We start from the raw sequence: 19933 nt of genomic DNA, 5'->3' as shown, positions 1-19933 counted from the left end.
AATCTTATATATGATCCTTTATTCCTTCCTTGCGTCTTAAGCCAATGTTTTTAAACTCGCGGAACATGCCTGATCAATTATATTGTAGGCTTTATTATTATCAAGTAAATAAGCCCAAATAAGAAGCCCAACCAGTTAACTAGAAAATAGTGTTTGCAACAAATTATTCTGAACCGATGAAAATTGTATTTGTACCGGTAGAGTGACATGCTTTCTTCTTCTCTTATCTAGAAAAATTTCAAAAAGATAAATATATTTCTTCATCGTTTTAAGTTAACCTACAACATAGTTCTCGTGTGGTGAACATTCATGTAGACTACTACTTGATATATCTTATTCTTTTGAATTTTCTTCTTTTTTTTTTGTTTGAGTATCGATGTATATATATGCTGTTTCTTTACCATCGTTTTGGAATTGTGATACATTTATCTTGTACTTTAGATATTTGTTTGTTTATACTGTTGCAAACAGTTTTTTCCTCAGGACTTGTCTTAGACACTGGAAGAACCTTTCATTACTTCAAACCATAAAAACCAATACAACAAGAAGGATAGGGAACCACCAAATTGGATCAAACACAATCATAAACAAAAAAGAAAGACACTCAAACCGACTATCTTAAACAGAAAAGGAGGACATCCAATTAAGAAAGCCCCTATAGCCACATATGATTGAGAAAGATCCAAGGAGATCACACTCCTATCAATACGGAAGGCCGGCTTGTTGATAGACTCTCTTGCTTTTCAAGTTTCCAATGTGATAAGGAGTTAAGAGAAGCTAAGATTTTAGATGATAACCATTTAAAGGATGGCCACGCTGGCAGTCTAATAACAGCACCCAATAGACGAGTTGCCTCCTCAAGACTCCATATGTGTTTGAACACTTGTAAATTTCATGGTGAATTTGTAAACAAAACCTTACAAAAAAACTATTCAACCTAATAAATGGATCTGCACATAAATGAAAATTTATATATGTGAAACTTATGTATAGCGTACTAAAAGTTTAAAGGTAAGCACCAAAATATACTAGTCAGCTCGGCCCAAATCAAACCCAGTAAATAACTAAGGAATTGGCTGCCTAAGGTTTAAGACCTATGGCAGAGTTCGAACTTTGGTAACCAAATTGAGATCGTTTGTTTCAACAAGATGTCGATGGCTTACTACTCTGAGTCTATATCTACTGGAGGGATTTAATTTTTTTTTTTCATTTATATAGCTGACAACAAAATAGCACCAATACTTTACAGATGCATGAACATATTGCCGGGCCTGTGGAATTCGAAGCCCAACGACTTAAGTGACACATCTGACGTGGCGTGAAGCTCTACTCATATTGGTCGATTTTTTTTTTTAACGTGGACAGCCTCTTTTTTGATCTTATTCTCCTTTTAGTATAGGTTTGATTACTTTTTTTTTTCTTAATAGAACTCTCATTACTAATAATATTTAAATTCCTATGTATTAACAAGTGCAATTATCATAATTGTGCTAAGTTTTGCCAAGGTCCCACTCCCATGCACAAGTGTGCAATTATCATAAATATGCACCCGGAAATCATAATTGTTGCTAGAAACTTCCTCCACACATAATCAAATCTTTAAACGTTGGTTTTTAAATTCGTTTGCATCTGATTACCTTTTGCATTGTAATTTTATACACAAAAATAATTAAAATCTGCCTTTTTGTTTGCCGACAATGTTTTCACACCATGGTCAACCACTGTTTTTTCCAATTATATTCACAAGTCACATAATTGCTACATAAGTAAATTAAAAATTGGTTATGTGTCTAGTAAACTCTTTATAATATTAAAATTTAATAAAACTATGTTAAAACGAAAAATAAAAAGAAAACTAGACCGAGTCAATTAAAACTCAGCAGCATAAGATAAAGACACTGGAGTAAAGTGAGATTCACAATTCCTCTATTTCAAATTAGAAATGATCATTTTAGAAGAGTTTTCACACAAATAAAGAAGTACTAAAATTTTATTACAGATTTGTTTCCAAAGCAAGTATGTATAACAATTACTCTATAAGCTGAACTGACATGGACTAATTTCCTTTTAAATTTAGGTAAACGACTACTTTCTTTTTTATGACTATAGAGGATAGAAAAACAACAGATTCGAAAACGATACATATTATGAAACGGGTGGCAAGTGAGAGTATAAAATTTGAAACAAACCGACTTCTTTGAGTCATAGAGGACAAAGTAAGTACAAACATTTGTGCTGCCAAAGTTCTAAACTTTAACTAATTTCATCTGCACTTGTATCACAGACTCTGGCTTTATAACTTTATTATATGTCGAGTGTAGCTATATATGCACATAAAGGAAGGACTACGGAGATATTACGGAGATATTACGTTCTGATATGTTTTTTTTAGACCCTTGAAATTGGAGAGAAAGTGACATTAGGCATGAAAGACGAAATGACTTCTTCGTTGATATCTCTGTTTACCGGAGTTGCCATGTCAATAAGCTCTCTAAGCGAACTGCATCTAGACAAAGAGTCGCTTCTTTCTCCTCTTGATACTTCTGTTCTGTGCAGCTCAGCCACACATACTGAGAATGCTTGTAAAGCTGAGAGCCTTGCATGGAAGTTTACCTCGTAATGACCTTCTCTCATGAATGCCATTGTCATTGCTGGTGTGCTCTCCTTCTCTCCCTGAAATACAGTTTTTTTTTTATATCTCAAGATCAAGAAAGACAAGTTGAATCACCATAAGAAAAAGATATTTTTTTTGGATAACCCAAGGTGTCCGCTGGGCCGAGACCCAACCGACTAATCCCTCGCGGAATTAGATATTCATTTAGCTTGGCTACTGCAAGAAAATAAATCGTACCTCAATGAAAAGTTCTAAACAGTGGTGATTGTTGATGAGTTGTTGTTCTTCTAAGACAAAAAGGTGACAACCCATGTCCCATCCGCTACAATCACATCCACCACCTGATCTCCATCTCTGCAGTATCGGTGTAGGGCATGAGTTTTCAGCATCAGGCAAACCGTGGTTTCCTGATGGAACTATAACCTTCATCTCTCGTCTAGAGAGTTTACTGTTCTTCATGCACTCAAGACTTTCATTATTGCTAGAAGAAGAGTCTCGAATAACAACTGCTGCAATCTCTAGTCCTGGATGTAAATCCGTGGCCGGCAAAGGATCAGATGATGTTGCACTGTTCTCTGAATGTTTTGAGAAACTACGAGTCAACCCTCTGCTGAAACTGTTCTGCCTTTGCAGATGCTTTGAGCCATCAGATACACTGTTCTGTCTTGACAGTTGTTCACTCTTGAGTCCACTTCTCCTTGCACGTGCGATGTCAAAAAGAACGAACTCTGACACGGCTGATTCCACAGGATCTTCGTATGGTTCTTCTTCTACCTCTAAGGAGACTTGAGTTGAAACTTGCATCTGTCCTATAAGTGAAGAGTCTATACCTGAAACGTTCGACCTCTGTTCTCCGAGGTTCTTGTTGCTTCTACCACCAATGTAACGAAACGAATAGACGAACCGAGAGTCGTTAACATCCATCCACGTCCTGGCCGTATACACATCATCCGGGTGGTCTAGAGAGAAGGTGAAAACAGGCATCCCAAGTTCATGTTGGATACTGAGATGGGCATGTAGATGAACAGGTGAAGAAGACTTGTTTCTTGAGAGTGTTTCTCCTACTCCACTGACCTTGATTTCTCCTGACTTTGGTATCAGAGAGTTTCGATTTGAAAATGGATTAGACATTTTCTTGATACGGCTAAACCAGCTTGAATTATTCGTAGACTGGTTGCTTGGCTTTGAAGATAGCATAAAGGGGAGTTGCATTCTAGCGGAGAATGACTTCTGCAATCTCGGTTCCATGTTTCTATCTGACCCTAAAGGCTTAGCTGATCGTTGTTGCTGTTGTTGTCTTCCGTTTGTGTTGAACCGTACCCCAAAGAAACCACTAGAAGAGTATTGCTCCACAGAGAACTTTTCAGCATCTGATATGTTTCTTCTGCTTCTTATTCTTCCCTGATTGAAGAGACCGTGTCTCTCTTTTGCCTTGTTTCCTAGTTTTGTAGGTCTCGGTGGAATGTTCTTGGAAGAGGAGTTGAGGACCTGATGAACCATAAACTCATCCTCTTCCCCTGGCTTTTGGGAGTTGAAGAAATCACGTAGAGTAGGAATAACGTTTTCAGAACACTGCGATGCCATAGTTGCTGCTTTTGTAGGAATCAACAAATCTATATAACCATCAGACAAGGCCAAAACTTCTGCAGAGAATTTGATTCTAAAGGCATTAGTATTGTTGTAATGCCAGTTCCATGACTAAAACTAGGAGCCTTTGATCATAATGGTGTACATAAGAGAAGAGAAGAGAATGTGGCAAACAGATAAAAAGAAAAGTGAGTTGATCTTACCAGACACTCCTTCAAAAATGATGGAAGAGCTATCACTGTTCATTAAACTTTTACAGAGAGAAGACGTTAAAATCGCAAATCTTGATAGAGAAGTCAAGATTCAGCTACGCTCCTTGCAGATCTAAAGGTCCAAGTTACATAGGAATCAAGTAGTTGTGAAGGTAATGAAAGCAACGGACAAAAGTTGTCTCAAAAAAATATTTTTAAAAAGACAAAGCTTTGGTTTCACTTGCATTCTAAGCCAATCATAGAAAGGGTGTGCTAAAAGACACAATCAAATACCAATTGATGGTTTCAGAGTAGTGATCCTGAAGAGTAGTACCAAAAAAAGCAGATGCAATCAGTACCCCCAACTAAAAGCAAAAGGAGAGAAACAATATCCTGACCAGAGGAGCCTCTGAAACTCCAGTAAATTAAATAAAAAAATAACCTTTCTGTACATTCTTCCAAATATATTTTCAATTAGAGATAAAATAACAAAAGAACATGTGTGATGTGTTTTTATAGATTTAAGCTACAGAAGACCACTTAGTTTTTTACTTTCCCTAGTATCCTTTCTTGTAAGCAAGAGCATGGACTCCTGCACACAGCTATTCTACATGCTACTCGAGTAAGATTAATGTATTTATCATTAACAAAAAAAAAATGCAAACTATGCATCCACGTGTCCATAGCTCAGTGGTAGAGCATTCGTACTGAATTTGAACCCTATTGGGCCCTTTTTTATGTATGAGATATTTAGATCTCAAGACAGAAAAGTTTAGCACATAAACAAGAACATCTCTGATATGCAAAATTCAAAAGATCATCAAAAAGCCAAAATACAAAGTTTACATACATGTTATTTGTTATTACAAAACATTGATTACAAAGCACGGAACCCACCAAAGAAAATCCACAATCACACCATTCCCAGTCCATAATCAAAGTAGGCAACTTTTTCTTCTGTATAATAGGGAAATGTTCATGCCAGTAACAGAAAACACACAAAAAAAAAAAAGAGAGTCCAATTTGCAAATGAATGCATCATCCAGTATTTGAAAAAAAAAAGAGGGAACTACGAAACTGACCAGTGATGAGGATGCACACAATATGAGAGCCGTTTAGTGGCTCCTATCTACTTATGAGGAAGATGGTGGTGGGTTTTGATCATATTCTGCAAAGCCTACGAGCTGTTTTTTCTCTTGTTTTCCTCTTTTTTTTTTGTTATCATAATCATAGAGCGTTTCTTTTGCTTTCGAGCATTGATCCGTCTTTAAGAGCAGCGTGTGCTTCGTTCTCTTGTCCTAGAGCTGTGAGAGCTACAGCTTGAAGATAAGATGCGATATGCCAAGCGGGAGATATCACTTGGGCTTGCATTGCATCATTCAACGCCTCTTGAGGCATCTCATTCATCAGGTGACACAGACTTCTCCTTGCATAAACAGTTGGTGAAACCATTGTCCCACCCTCTATAAACTGTCAATAACAACACTTTTTTGGATCAGAAACTGTATATGGTTTGCCTGAAAACCTCAAACAATCAAGAAGTAAAGGTTCTAACCTGAGAATAACATTCAGCAGCATTTGCAAAGTCTTTATGCCTGAAAGCAACATCACCCTTTTTCTTGAAGTTCAGCGAGTCCTGCATCTGGTTGGTCCACATCTGGAACGAAAGCTGAACATTTTTGCAGATAACAAACAAAGCCAAAAATGGTGATCAGATTAAAATAAGAATCTAGGTAGCTCAATGCACTGTGGATTACAGTCTTGCCAAGGACTTGCAATGAGACAATTACGAGAATGATTAAGAAAAAAAAAGGTTGGTGTTAAGGAAGTGAACCTCTGTGGCTGCTCCCTCATCATCTTTATAACCAAGTTTTTCAACAATCTCATGTATGGCAGTTAGGTCAGTTCTTAGGCATGCTTCTCCGAGTGGTGAAAGAGGCGTTGTTGAGGCACTGCTTGGTATGCCCATTAGTTGATGTGAAGGAGTCTTTACATGATTTTTTAAAATGCACAAAACACATCAGCCAATAGATATAAGAACTTGTGAAAGATAAAATAAAAGTGGTTGTGGGAAAATACCTCAAGATCCTTCTGAAGAGGGATCATTGCAGTGACTAGAGATTTTGGGTTAGGCCGTTCTCGAGGCTCATACTGTAAGCATCTAGAAGCTAACCGTACCAGTTCAGTCCCGTCATCACTTGAAAATTGACCCTCCAAACATGAGTCTATCAACATTTGAATGTTCCTGTCCCTTATGAGGTCCAGCGCCTAAGAATACACAGTACAAGTAAAGTTCAAATTAGATAAGAACCACTCTTCTCAGAAATGATATGGTACTTGGTACAGAGTGGATGATTTAGTATCTTAAACCATAAGGCTTACATGGCTTGGAGGAATGTGTTTTCCACTGAGAAGATCAAGCAACAGAGTTCCATAACTGTACATCACACTTTCTGGTGTCACGCGACCTTCAGACACAACACACACAAAAACTATTATGTCAGAAAAAAACTTAGCCACAGTACAAATAAAGCAAACTGATATGCAAGTGGTTAAGTATATATACCTGTTCTGAGATACTCAGGAGGAGTGAAAGCCAGGTTGGTACTATAACTCTTACCATCCCTACTATTTTTCATCAGACCAAAGCAAGAAAGCCTTGGATTCGAGTCCTAAACAAAGAGAAACCATATTATGAATTTTATAATGCACACATCAACAAGGAAAGAAGCAAAAACAAACAAACATATAACCTTTAACTTACATCATCAAAGAGAACTCTATAAGCATTAAGGTCATGGTAGAGTGCACGCCCTTTGCCTGTACAGTACTCCAAAGCTTGAGCAATATGTAAAGCTACTCTTAGTCTCATTGCCCACTTCATCGGTTGTGACTCCCCTGAAACATATCAAAAGTATCTGTCTTACATACTGAGACACAAGACAAGCTTCATGTAAAGAGAGAAGAGAGAGATGATTCTCACAGTGGAAAAGATGCTTAGCCAAAGTTTCATTAGGCATAAACTCAGCAACAAGAAGTCTCTCTTCACCTTCATAACAACATCCAAGCAGATTAGCCATCCTATAGTTCCTTAACTGACCAACAGCTTTAGCTTCCTCCTATTGTCAAAAGAAACCAAAGAGATTCAGGAACCAAGATTGCATATAAAGGTAAGAGCTTTATTATTAAGCAAACAAAGATAGTTAGTTACCAGGAACTGACGAGAATCAGGCCAAGCTTTCCTGTTAAACCTCTTGACAGCGATACGTCTCTGATTATCCAACTTCCCTTTGTAGACAACATTGGGAGCTTTCTCACCATGCTCTGATACTATATTCTCTGTAGAAAACCCTGACGTAGCGTTCCTTAGCGTCTCTATAGAGAATTCACGAAACTGAGGCACATCGTTCCCTTCACCACCTATCCTATCATCACCACCTGACAGAGAAAGAAAAAAAACAAATCCACGATTAAAACAACAAAAAGGGTAAAAAATAAATGATCAGAGTCAGAGCTATAAGTTTTTTAATTACCAGAGCTGGTGAGTCCACGATTGGATTCTTGAGGCTCTGAAAGGCAACAGAATGTACATAGCTTGGAAACTTCACAACCCATTTTAATCAAGTGTTTCAGTCAAACCATAAACCCCTCCCTAAAAAACTGCTGATTTTTATCTCAATCGAGACCTTGACCAGATCAAAACCGCGTTGAATTTCTTTTCAGAGCTTAGGAAAAAGAATTTAACAGATCAGACAAAACACAGTTCTTGTAATGTTCTTCAACTTAACAAAACGATGCGAAAAAGGGGGTCAGAATCGAGAAAACGGATCGGTGGAAATTAAAGTAAAGCAGAGAAGAGAGAATAAATGTGAAAAAAGTTGGAAATGAGGAATCGAGGCGCTCGTGTGGGTGTTTAGCTCGAGAGAGAAAGCTCAAGAACCTAAAACTTTCTATCCTTTTTGTGGGAACACAAAAGCAGACAACTTTGCCAGAAAGTTAAAAAATTAAAAACTTTATATTTTCGTGTGTTTTGGGGGTTAGTGTATATGTAAGAGAGGAACAGCAAAGCAGAGGCAGCAGGCCTCTCCTCTCCTCACCAAGTCAACTCACTAATGGGTCCTAAGAAAACTAAGAACAACTCATTTTTGCTATCACACACTACTACCAACCATTAATCTTTCTGTTTCTTTTCTTTTAAATTAAAATTTTTATAAATAAGACTCAAAAAGAAATAAAGTTTTTGATTACAAGCATTGAACCGAACAAAAATTCTCAAATTAAACTTTTACTAATTAGCTTTAGCTTTGTTCGACTTATTATTCGACGTGTTCTATTAAATTGGACCGATAATCTTCGAGAATCCGTCACTGTTCTCAACCTTCAACGACAAAAATATGAGATTCACATTGTTACTTCAGATGTCCAGATTTCTCACGATGGTTTTGGGATAGATGGATCCCAAAGATCTTATCCAATCTTGTAATCTAAACCACTTTTTAAGTGCACACGACAATAAACAAGGAATTCAAAGATCAATTATTATAAGAGAAGCATCGGTCCAAACTATACACTCACCATAGCCACATTGAACAATGCAAGAAACATATTGAAACATCGCCACTTCCTAATATTAAGCCTCTAAACCTGCATATAAAAGTTAAGCTACACCACCACATAATAGGGAACTCGTGAGGCGATGGGATGTGAGCATAGACCAAGAGCGACACCATGACGATCTACGGCTGCACCCAAGAATCGCTACAACACTTGAAGCCTTCGAGAATCGAAGAACAATAATTTGAGCTGTAGTCGATAGAGACATATCAACAATGAAAAACTAGAAGTGACACTCTGATCAAGAAAGCCGTCACCTTCATTCTATCGGATGTAATGGGGAAGGAAGCAGCATAGAGGAGATACGAAGCTAGGAATCACATCGAGAAGCCACTAAAAGACCATTGACGACCGGCTGTCAAATCTACTCATGAAACCTACACAAACCCGTATCATCCCACCTCCATACAAGGTCTCAAGACTTGCCACTGTGTTAATGAGAACCACAACACACACTTGACTGTGTTAATGAGAACCACCAGCACACATTTGACTTCATAATCAGTAGAGACGATAAGCTTGGGAGATCATCATAAACCAGACACTCCGGTGATGACACATGATGCCATATGATGTTCCAAAAACCGAAGAAACGAGGTAAACTTCATCTTCTCGTGGTAATCTACAATAGTAGAGAACGAAGATCGATAGTCTATCATTTTCTTTAGCGGAATATGATAGTATGGTGGATGAGCGAATTTTGTTAGATTAATTAGACCATTTTGTTTGAACCAAATTTGTAACCGATATTAATTATCGTGTTAATTAATAAAATTAAAAAGGTATTTATTGATACAAAAAGTATGGTAAATTTAAGGTTTCTAATTGCCACCGACATAACGCTCCAATAATTTTTTGAACAGTATGAACGCCTTTTAACCGACCATCACATCATTTACCTGCGAGGCTGCGAGCAATATCAATAATATTTTTACTGTTTTATTTGTTTCTTCTTACCTTGAAAACATACAACTTTTCCTTATTTTCTTGAAACTTTTGTTTTCTATCAAATCTTACATGTAAATAAAATGTAAAGGTTCATTTAAGAAAGGGAAAATTCCATAAAAATACCCGAACTAAATTTTGTTAAGCTTTTTAATACCCAAACTTTTTCACTATCCAATTTAATACCCCAACTAATTATTTTGCTCATTTTAATATCCAAACTTTTAAAACTGTGCCCACTTTAATACCCGAACTTTATTTATTTTAATAAAAATACTAATAAGTTTCAAATAAAAGTTTAAAAAATTCTAAAATTTACAAGATAAACTCAGAAAATTCTAAACTTTTTTGGTGTTTGAGAAATAAAAATAACTAAATAGTGTAAAATATTAAATTTTGTAATAAAATTTCTAAGTTTTAAATATTGTATTTAGTTTTTTTTTCTGAAATAAAAAACGAAAATTATTTTTATCATTAAAATTCATTTATTTTAAAAAAAAAAATAAATTTTCCATGGTTTATCAACCTTTTTTCTAAATCTTAAAATAAAATTAGAATTTTTAATATTTTTTCTTAGATTTTTGAGATTTTATTAAGTTTTGTTTGAAATTTATTACTATTTTTATTTAAATAAATAAAGTTTGGGTATTAAAGTGGGTACAGTGTTAAAAATTTGGGTATTAAAATGAGAAAAATAATTAGTTAGGGTATTAAACTGGATAGTAAAAAAGTTTGGGTATTAAAAAACTTAACAAAATTTAGTTCGGGTATTTTTATGAATTTTCCCTTTAGGAAATTCAGATAGTTTTAGAAAGTCACTTTTCAAAAAAAAGTTTTGTAGTTTAAGATCACTTATATAGTTCAACAAGATTTCGTATGTGAAGAACTCTGAATTTGTACCCTTTAGCTTATTGTCGGAAAAGATGATGATAATAATAATAAATAAATAAAAAAGCTTTTTTTTTGTCACGATAAATAAAAAGCTTATTGTCGAAAAAAAACTAGTTTAGCTAATTAGCTTAATCATCTTCTGGGCCTAACAAAGCCGCCTTCAACATTCAGGGCCAAGAAAGAAAACCCACTATAGCGAGTAAAACGAAACTACACGGTGTACAGCTTGTTTCAATATAAACGGCATGGAGTACTTGATAACAAAACCGGCACAAAGTTTTTCTTTCCATAAACACGAACTGAGAAGCGTTTGGCTTCCCTTCTCCTCCGTTCCGTAATATCCGTTACTAAGAAAACCCAATTTCGGAAATTGAATTAACTGAGAGCTTTATAAAGAAACGATATATATTTTTTTATTAAAAGAATCCCCAAAATCTTCTTCACAAAGACACAAACCAAAGATTCCTTGCACTACTAGTCTCTCTCTCTCTATCTCAAGGTAATTCGCTAAAACCCTAGAATTGGATTCACGCTCACTCTTCTTGGATTAATCTCTCTAGGGTTTATGATCAAATTGGAATTGCTTCGTAGGTTATGATTGTGGATTGTGTTTGGTGGTAATGGGAAAAGGTAGAGCTAAGGCAGTAGAGAAAAGGGTTTTAGATCAGAAGCTGAGAGGATCGGTCAATGTCCCGTCTGGACCTGTTTATTACCCGACCGAAGACGAATTCAAAAACCCTCTAGATTACATACACAAGATCAAGCCAGAGGCAGAGGCTTACGGGATCTGCAAGATTGTTCCACCGAAAAGCTGGAAACCGCCTTTCGGTTTGGACATGGAGTCTGTCAGGTTTCCGACAAAGACGCAGGAGATTCACCGGTTGCAGTTCCGTCCCGCTTCTTGCAACTCCAAGACGTTTCAGCTGGAGTACGGGAGGTTTGTGGAGGAGCAGTTAGGGAAGAAGGTGAAGAAGAAGAAGAGGGTGGTGTTCGAAGGGGGTGATTTGGATCTGTGTAAGGTGTTTAATGCGGTGAAGAGGTTTGGGGGTTATGATAAGGTTGTCAAGGGGAAGAAATGGGGTGAGGTTTATCAGTTTATGAGCTCTGGTGAGAAGATCTCCAAGTGTGCTAAGCATGTTTTGTGTCAGTTGTATAAAGAGCATTTGTATGAGTTTGAGAAGTATCACGGGATGATGAGTGCGGATCCTTCTGCAAAGGGTCACAAAAGGAATCGACGGTGTTCTGAGCTCTCTAGCTCGAAGAGAAGGAAAAGAAATGCTGACGTGAAAAATCATAAGGTGGAAAGTGAAGAAGAAGAGGTTGATCAGGCATGTGAGCAGTGCAAAAGTGACAAACATGGTGAAGTGATGCTCTTGTGTGATAGTTGTAATAAAGGTTGGCATATATACTGTCTCTCGCCGCCGTTGAAGCATATCCCGCCTGGGAACTGGTATTGCCTTGATTGCTTAAACACTGATGAAGACACTTTTGGGTTTGTGCCCGGTAAATGCTTGTTACTTGAAGATTTCAAGCGCATTGCTGATCGCGCCAAAAGGAAGTGGTTTGGTTCAGGGCCGGTGTCTAGGACGCAGATTGAGAAGAAGTTTTGGGAAATAGTAGAAGGGTCAGGTGGTGACGTTGAAGTTATGTATGGTAATGACTTGGATACTTCTGTTTACGGGAGTGGTTTTCCTAGAATAGGTGATAGAAGACCAGAATCAGTTGAGGCAAATGTTTGGGATGAATATTGCCATAGCCCTTGGAATCTCAATAACATGCCTAAGTTGAAAGGATCTATGCTTCAGGCCATTCGGCATAACATCAATGGTGTTACAGTGCCTTGGCTATATCTTGGAATGCTCTTCTCTGCTTTTTGTTGGCATTTTGAGGACCATTGTTTTTACTCTGTGAATTATCACCACTGGTATGTGCCTGTACTGTAATCGTCATCTTCTTCTTTTGTTATTTTTGAGTTCTTGGAAGTCGCAAAGACACCTTGCTTAATACCTTATTTTGTCATAAAGAAACATTTCACTCATAATAAGTCTCTTAATTGTTTTCTTTTTGATTCTACATTTCAGGGGAGAAGCAAAATGTTGGTATGGTGTTCCAGGCAGTGCTGCTAGTGCTTTTGAAAAGGTTTGTTTTATTTGTGTGCTCCAGATTGTAACTAATCTTTGGCTAGTTATTCACGGCCCAGTATCAGTTCCTTTTCCTTCTTTGGAATATATTTCTTCTGGCATACTACAATATTTGCTCACTTTCAGAAAGAAAAGTTAAGGTGCTTGTGCTGCGTGATTTTTCTGTAGGTCATGCGAAAAGCCCTACCTGATCTCTTTGATGCTCAGCCAGATTTGCTCTTTCAACTGGTTACTATGTTGAGTCCGGCTGTTTTGCAAGAAAATAAAGTCCCTGTGTACACAGTATTACAGGTTTGGTATACAAGTATATAGTTCATTTGGTTGTTAGCATTTCTAGTGCATTTACAAGTTTATGATTAATAATAACTTTATTCCTAAAAGTATTCCAACATAATTTATGTTCTTGTTCTCACTGCTAGGAGCCTGGAAACTTTGTGATCACGTTTCCAAAATCCTTTCATGCTGGATTCAATTTCGGTACGCCAACTCTAATCTAAGTTAAAGTGTTCCCATCAAATTGTCATTATGCAGTTTAAGATAAACTTTCATGTGCTGTCCTATCAGGTTTGAATTGTGCAGAGGCCGTCAATTTTGCCACTGCCGATTGGCTACCTTATGGTGGTTATGGTGCGGAGCTGTATAGGCTGTACCGTAAACCTGCAGTCATATCTCATGAAGAGCTTCTCTGTGTGGTAGCTAAGGTGAAGAGATAGTATGTGTTTGTTGGTTTTGGTTGATTAAATGGTCTATATATCTTTTGCATTTACGAAAGAAAATTTTGTTCTAGAATTACTTAATATTGGTACCCTTGATCAAATGGGATAGTGGGGTACTGAAGATAGCTACATTAAAAGAGGCATCACGGGAGTATCTACTAGTAATTTGACATTGGTTACTAGTGGAATTGTGTATGCTAGCTTCAAGCAACAAATGTAGATGATTGTTTTAATTGTCTTTTACTTATAGGGAAACAGCTGCGATGGCAAAGGATCAATATATTTGAAGAAAGAACTGCTCAGAATATATAGCAAGGAAAAAACTTTGAGAGAGCAGCTTTGGAAAAGTGGTATTTTGAGATCCTCTCCTATGTTTCTACCTGAATGCCCTGATTCTGTGGGCATCGAAGAGGTTTTTTCTTTCTGCAATCAGATATTGTTGGTTTTGATGTTAAGCTTGTCCACTCTTTCATGTTAGCTTTCATAAGACAATACTCCGACGTGTGGACCATTTATAATGGTATTTGTAGGATACAACATGCATCATCTGCCAGCAGTTTCTCCATCTTTCTGCTATCGTCTGCAGCTGCAGGCCATCTGTTTTTGCATGCTTGGAGGTAAATATCTATATCTAACTTCTTAGAGGGGGATCAACTTGGCTAGCCTTTTTTGTAGATAGAACTGTTGAGGGTTCTAAAGGTGCGTTACTGTAGGCAGATTTTTCTTAAGATTTTCTTGTCTCGATTTTCTGTAAGTTTTTATAATTTTGAATTCAGCACTGGAAGCACCTTTGTGAATGTGAACCTACAAAACTGCGCCTGGTATATCGGTATACCCTTGCCGAGTTGCATGGAATGGTACAAGAAGTTGAAAAGTTTGGTGACTGCAAAACTCAAGAAACCAAAAATTCACAACGGCCGAGTTCAGGCACCAAACGGTCAGGTGCTTCTAACAAAAAGGTAGTTTTATACTTACTTGCAAATAACAATACGGATTTTTTTTTGTTTTCCATATTGGACTTTATATGAGCGGCAGCATCGCCATTCTTCATCCGTATTTAAGGATTTGATAAAGTCTAGTATTAAATAACTAGGAGCAGTTCCAAAAAAAAAAAAAACTAGGAGCCTTCCCTTTATATATTAATGTCCAAACATGTCTCAACCTAGATTTTTGTATATATCATATTTGGTTGCTTGGCCTTGAATCTTATTACAGTTTATTAATATTGCTGTCTTTTCTTTTACTAGCAGGAGGGGATGCAAGTTTGCCAGGCACGACCAGCTGAAGATTGGCTTCGTCGAGCATCAAAGGTTCTCCAGGATGTCTTTTCCAGTGATGTATATGCCACTCTTTTAAAGGAAGCAGAACAGTTTCTTTGGGGTGGATCAGAAATGAACCGCGTGAGTTTTGAGTATCTGTTGGAAAGATTTTGTATATATCTCATTGGGTGGATTATGGAAAAAAACTTTTTTTTTCTATTTGTCACACAGGTACGGGATGTTGCAAAAAGTTTGATCAAAGCAAAGATATGGGCTGAAGCTGTTGGCGACTGTCTTTCAAAAGTCGAAGGCAAAGGCAACAATGATACAGAGAAAGTTCACTTGGAGTTCATCGATGAGTTGCTGAAAGTTGACCCCGTTCCTTGCTTTCAGTCTGGTTATCTTAAATTAAAGGTTAGTCTATGTACCTGAAAGGTTCCAGTTTTCCTTTTGGATTGGTAGCGTTGTAAGTCATTATGTTATCAATTGAGCATTTCCATTTCTTTGTAGGACTTTGCTGAAGAGGCTAGGAAGTTGTCTGAGAAAATCGATTGTTCTCTGTCAAGTAGCCCAACGGTATGCCACTACAAAACTTCCCCACGATAGTTCACTCTGACCAAATCCAGTAAAATCATTCAAGTTATGCTTTCTGATTAGTGTTACCCGTTTTTCCTTGTAGATCGCCCAGATGGAGCTATTGCATTCCGAAGTTTCCAGTTCACCAGTCTCCCTAAGTAAACACAAGATCTTGTCAAAGAAAATATCTTCCGCGAAGGTAAACCATGGTTCGGACAGACATATTTATAGTCATTTTTTCATCTAGCTCGCAGTTTCTATTATGGGGTGTTTGAGTCAAAAGGAGTATATAAATATTGCATATTGGATTAAATATGAGATATATTTTCTTCAATCCTTGCTAATTTTGAAGGGTATCTAGGACGTATTTTTCTTATACCTACATATCCACGAAGGTCTTTGAGAGACTGACGCCATATTGAATCTAGATGTATTTGCCTCTTTTCTCCTTTCAAAGTTTACGAGCATACTCCTATTCTAGTGGTTTCGATTTTCCAGGTTCGCTTTCATTTCTTGCCCTTTCTTGAATTTGATAAATTATTTTCTTCATGGGTCGGCAGATGTTAGCTAAAAGGGCGAGATGCTATCTTGCCGCTTCAAAACCTCCTGGAATTGAGTTGGATGAACTTTTCAAGCTAAAGTCAGAGGTAGACTATTATCATCATTATTCTAAAAATGATCACTATGTCACTTGTTCATGTGTTCTAATCGTTCTTTTCCCTTAATAGATATTGGAGCTTCAGGTGACGCTTACAGAAACAGAAGGGATCCTGGATTTGCTAAAGAAATCAGAACTAGCCCGTGATAAATGTAGCAAAGTTTTGAGTGGTTTTATATCTCTCAAGGTTGGCTGTACTTTTGTTCTGTATCTTTAAGTGTGAATAACAACATGCACTTTTGTCGAATCATTCTGAAGTCACTCGTTTCTTTTGTTTACAGAATGTAGAAGATTTGGTTCATGAATTCGATGGCCTTTGTAGCATTAACATTCGTGAGCTGAATATCCTGAGGCAGTACCATGTTGATGCTTTGTCTTGGATTTCACGCTTTGATGATACAATGGCTGATGTTCGTGAAGGCAAGGACCAACGAAAGCTAATCAGTGACCTGAGTTCCCTTCTCCAGGATGGAGCATCCTTAGGCATTCAAGGTCTTACTTCTAATCCTTGACACTCTTTTTACTGTCTCTTAACTTGTTCCCACCTATTTTTGCGTTGCAATGCATACTTGCATACGCATAGCTTAACACTAACCACAGTATCTGAAATAGTTGAAGGGCTCCCTCTTGTTGAGGTTGAATTGAAGAAGGCATCTTGTCGTGAAAAAGCACAAACGGTAAATGTTTTCTCTAATTATTTTTGAATTTGCCTCTTATTGGTCTCCAGCAATTATCAAGATATTTAAAATACTATTTGTGATAGTTCGCATTCTTTCATTTTGTGTTGAATGTAAAATGCATGGAAATTTGTTTTATATAATGAAATAGCATTAGGTTTCATGTTCCGAGTGCTCTTTCTGTGGTTCATATCTTTGATGCAGCTTGTCATATCGATGTAGGTTTATGCTGCAAGATCGTCTCTGGATTTCATTGAGCAGCTGCTCTCGGAAGCTGTTGTGTACGTCGTCCACTAATATTTGATTTTAGAATATGTAATATGCATCCTACTCCATTATAATTTCATGCCAAGACTTTCTATTTCCAGACTACAAATCGAAGAGGAGAAGCTGTTTGTTGAGATCGCCGGAACTTTGTCTACAGCGAGGTTTTGGGAGGAAAGAGCAAGCAGTATTCTTGCCAGTGAAACTCAGATGTCCGACCTTAAAGAACTCGTACAGTATGTTTTCTTAACCCAGCCCATGCTTAGTATTTCTCAAGTCTTTTGTTCATCAAAAAGATGATGTTCGTAGGATGTCTGTCAACATTGGTGCCGTTTTACCCTCTCTGAAAGGCATAGAGAACACCATTTCGTTGGCTGAAACTTGGCTTCAGAATTCTGAGCCCTTTTTATCTGCCGTTTCCTCTACTGCCTCATCTCCGTGTTCTCTGCTTGAACTTCCTGTGTTAAAGGTTTGTCTGCCTCCTGTGGAATTTCTGTTTTCTGTAACATGTGATTATAGAGTGTTCAATGTTTTGATTTTCGCAGGACCTGGTTGCTCAGTCTAAATCGCTTGGTGTTCAACTTGAAGAGCCAAGGATTCTTGAAACATTACTGCTTAGTTGCGAGAGGTGGCAGTGTGATAATCACCCGCTCTTGCAAGAAACTGAAGATTTGTTGGACACTGCGAAAACAGATGATGGCAAGCATAGCACGATTCTTCCGAAGATTATGGACTTGATAACCAGAGTGGACTGCGCCAGAACATCTGGTCTGTCCCTTGGTCTTAATTTGGAAGAACTTCCCAAACTTCAAACGGCAAGTTTAAAACTAGGATGGTGTTATAAGACCATCTTGTTAGGCTCTAGTTCACCTTCCCCTGAGGTACAAAATAGGGTATTGAATTTTAATTAATTGGTTTTGATACTTGTGTTCAAGATGTAATTGTGGTTACAAACCCCTTTCTGATCGTTTAAGCTCGTCTTAAAATTGCAGATACCAGAAGATCTAGGAAAGCCCTCGTTACAGAAAATTCAGCAGCACTTAGAAGCGGTATGTTCTGATAATAATATCAACTTCCTGCGCTTAGTGAGAGATACCTTATTTCAATAAAGAGCACCACAATGATCTGGTTGATGAGTTTGGGTTATGTGCTTCTTGACAGGGACAAACACTGAAAATATTACCTGAAGAGTATCACTTAGGCAAGAGACTTGTGGAGCTAAAAGACACTGGACAAGAGTGGGCAAAACGAGCTAGAAAAGTACATGACCAACCCACACCCACGGTTTCTCATTATATTGCTTGCTACCACTTTGGAATTGCTTAACGAGAGTTATTGGTTTTGTCTCCAGGTGGTGACAGACTCGGGTGCTCTTGCCTTGGAAGATGTATTCGAGCTTATCTCTGAGGGTGAAAATTTGCCCGTCATTGCAGAGGAAGAACTTCAGGTTAGCAAGATATGAGCGTTAACAAGCACAACACAACCTTTACTGTTTATCTAAAACTGTTTGTATTATTATGGTTTGATTTGATGCAGGCATTACGAGCTCGAAGTATGTTGCACTGCGTTTGCCTGAAGCCATACAACTCAAGATTCATGGTTTCTTGTAGTCAATGTGGCGAATGGTATCACACCTATTGTGTTAAACTTCACTGGCGGCCTGAGGCTTATGTCTGCTTCGCTTGCTGTCCTCCGGCAGAATCCTCTCCAAAAAACGATCCCTCCAGGTTTGTTTCTTTACCATCCAAAAACATTGGCACAAACTTTTATTCGTGCGTACTCTCTTGTAGCCTCTATACATTTGCTTCATTCGGTAGTTTAAGTCACCATCAAAGCTACTTTTCATGTGGGTTCTGTGGAGTTTATTATTGGCATAAACCTAAGTCCTGCCATGGAAACGTATAAAAAAAAAGAGAATGAGATACTTTACCTGATCGCTTCTTCCCATTTCTCAGAATCCATTTGTTTGATTGATCTATGTTAACAGATCAATGGAGCCAAAGACACCGTCACTTGACCATAGACGGGCAAGGAGGGTAGTGACCGGTGCAGCAGTTGGTGATTTGCAGTGGAAAAGCCGTAAACGCATCAAAAGGGTAGCTAAACGGTGTCTTCAGGTTCATATCCTTCCCTGGTTTTTCACTCGAGAACCAAAATAAACACTGAAATATAAATCAATTTAATTTATTCATTCAATTTTAATAGTTTTTCTCAAGTCAATTCTTTTTTTGTAATGTTTCCATTGGAATGGAGAACAGAAAAGCTTTTAGACTATAAAATTTACCAGATTAACTTGAATATAACGATTAAATCTAATGTACGCACCAGTCGAACCAAATATACTACATATTTAATGTTTCGAAATCAAATATCTTGCTAGCCTGTTTTTTTGGGTAATAATCAGTTTATGGACTTTTATGTCATGTAAAGTCTTTTGTTGTCGTGACAAGATTTTTGTTACTAAACCGTTAATTGAAAGATCGTTGGAATACTAGTTTTAAGTTTCAACAGTTTTATTTGTAAAATGCAAAAAAAGAAGAGTGAACACAGAGAATAAATATACAAACTTCAGTTCAATGTATCATGATTTGGTTGTTGTTTGTTTCACATTTCAAACCTCAGAAAAAAAACTAGAGCAACACCAAACTACCAGCAGCTAGTAGAAATTTGAAACTACTGGACCAGAAATATCCGGACCACAAAAGAATTGTGAAGAGAATCATATCTCTCTTATCCCCACAAAATACATCAGAAGGAAAATAAAAAAGCAACAGTTGAGATCACTTTCCTTACAAGAAAG

At 37.3% G+C, this 19933-nt stretch overlaps 3 protein-coding genes across 5 annotated transcripts; 1 reads left to right on the top strand and 2 right to left on the bottom strand.

Annotated features, from left to right (window-relative positions):
- Positions 1–1976: 1976 nt before the first annotated feature.
- On the bottom strand, positions 1977–4873 carry LOC108827190 (uncharacterized). Its single transcript, XM_018600549.2, has 3 exons — positions 4405–4873; positions 2852–4257; positions 1977–2673 (listed from the first exon to the last, which is right to left on the bottom strand). The coding sequence occupies exons 1-3, from the start codon at positions 4445–4447 to the stop codon at positions 2389–2391; spliced, it is 1734 nt and encodes a 577-aa protein (XP_018456051.1). The 5' UTR covers positions 4448–4873; the 3' UTR covers positions 1977–2388.
- Positions 4874–5172: 299 nt separating this feature from the next.
- On the bottom strand, positions 5173–8488 carry LOC108827564 (serine/threonine-protein kinase BSK7). Of its 2 annotated transcripts, XR_008938906.1 has the most exons (11): positions 7926–8488; positions 7604–7830; positions 7376–7511; positions 7157–7290; positions 6959–7064; positions 6775–6860; positions 6472–6660; positions 6227–6379; positions 5948–6061; positions 5475–5862; positions 5173–5349 (listed from the first exon to the last, which is right to left on the bottom strand). XR_008938906.1 is itself a non-coding variant. In XM_018600987.2 (10 exons), exons 1-10 carry the CDS (start codon positions 8005–8007, stop codon positions 5620–5622), a joined length of 1470 nt encoding a protein of 489 aa, XP_018456489.1. In that variant the 5' UTR covers positions 8008–8488; the 3' UTR covers positions 5173–5619. The 2 variants fall into 2 exon arrangements, 1 of the variants encoding a protein (XP_018456489.1); XM_018600987.2 differs by having other exon boundaries at positions 5173–5862.
- Positions 8489–11201: 2713 nt separating this feature from the next.
- On the top strand, positions 11202–19449 carry LOC108827565 (lysine-specific demethylase JMJ17). Of its 2 annotated transcripts, none has more exons than XM_018600989.2 (26): positions 11202–11341; positions 11434–12766; positions 12924–12981; positions 13152–13274; positions 13403–13460; positions 13548–13684; positions 13950–14111; positions 14230–14316; positions 14476–14658; positions 14950–15099; positions 15190–15372; positions 15469–15534; positions 15638–15733; positions 16095–16181; positions 16263–16379; positions 16474–16684; positions 16805–16869; positions 17092–17150; positions 17238–17369; positions 17443–17602; positions 17679–18014; positions 18126–18182; positions 18295–18393; positions 18485–18580; positions 18670–18860; positions 19121–19449. In XM_018600989.2, exons 2-26 carry the CDS (start codon positions 11463–11465, stop codon positions 19290–19292), a joined length of 4389 nt encoding a protein of 1462 aa, XP_018456491.1. In that variant the 5' UTR covers positions 11202–11341; positions 11434–11462; the 3' UTR covers positions 19293–19449. The 2 variants fall into 2 exon arrangements, with proteins under 2 accessions (XP_018456491.1, XP_018456490.1); XM_018600988.2 differs by having other exon boundaries at positions 14947–15099.
- The last annotated feature ends 484 nt before the right edge of the window (positions 19450–19933 follow it).

This window comes from Raphanus sativus, chromosome 9 (genome assembly GCF_000801105.2).
Source record: "Raphanus sativus cultivar WK10039 chromosome 9, ASM80110v3, whole genome shotgun sequence".
Lineage (NCBI taxonomy): Eukaryota > Viridiplantae > Streptophyta > Magnoliopsida > Brassicales > Brassicaceae > Raphanus > Raphanus sativus.
The sequence above is the reverse complement of the archived record's forward strand: the minus strand, read 5'-3'. Positions and strand labels throughout refer to the sequence as shown.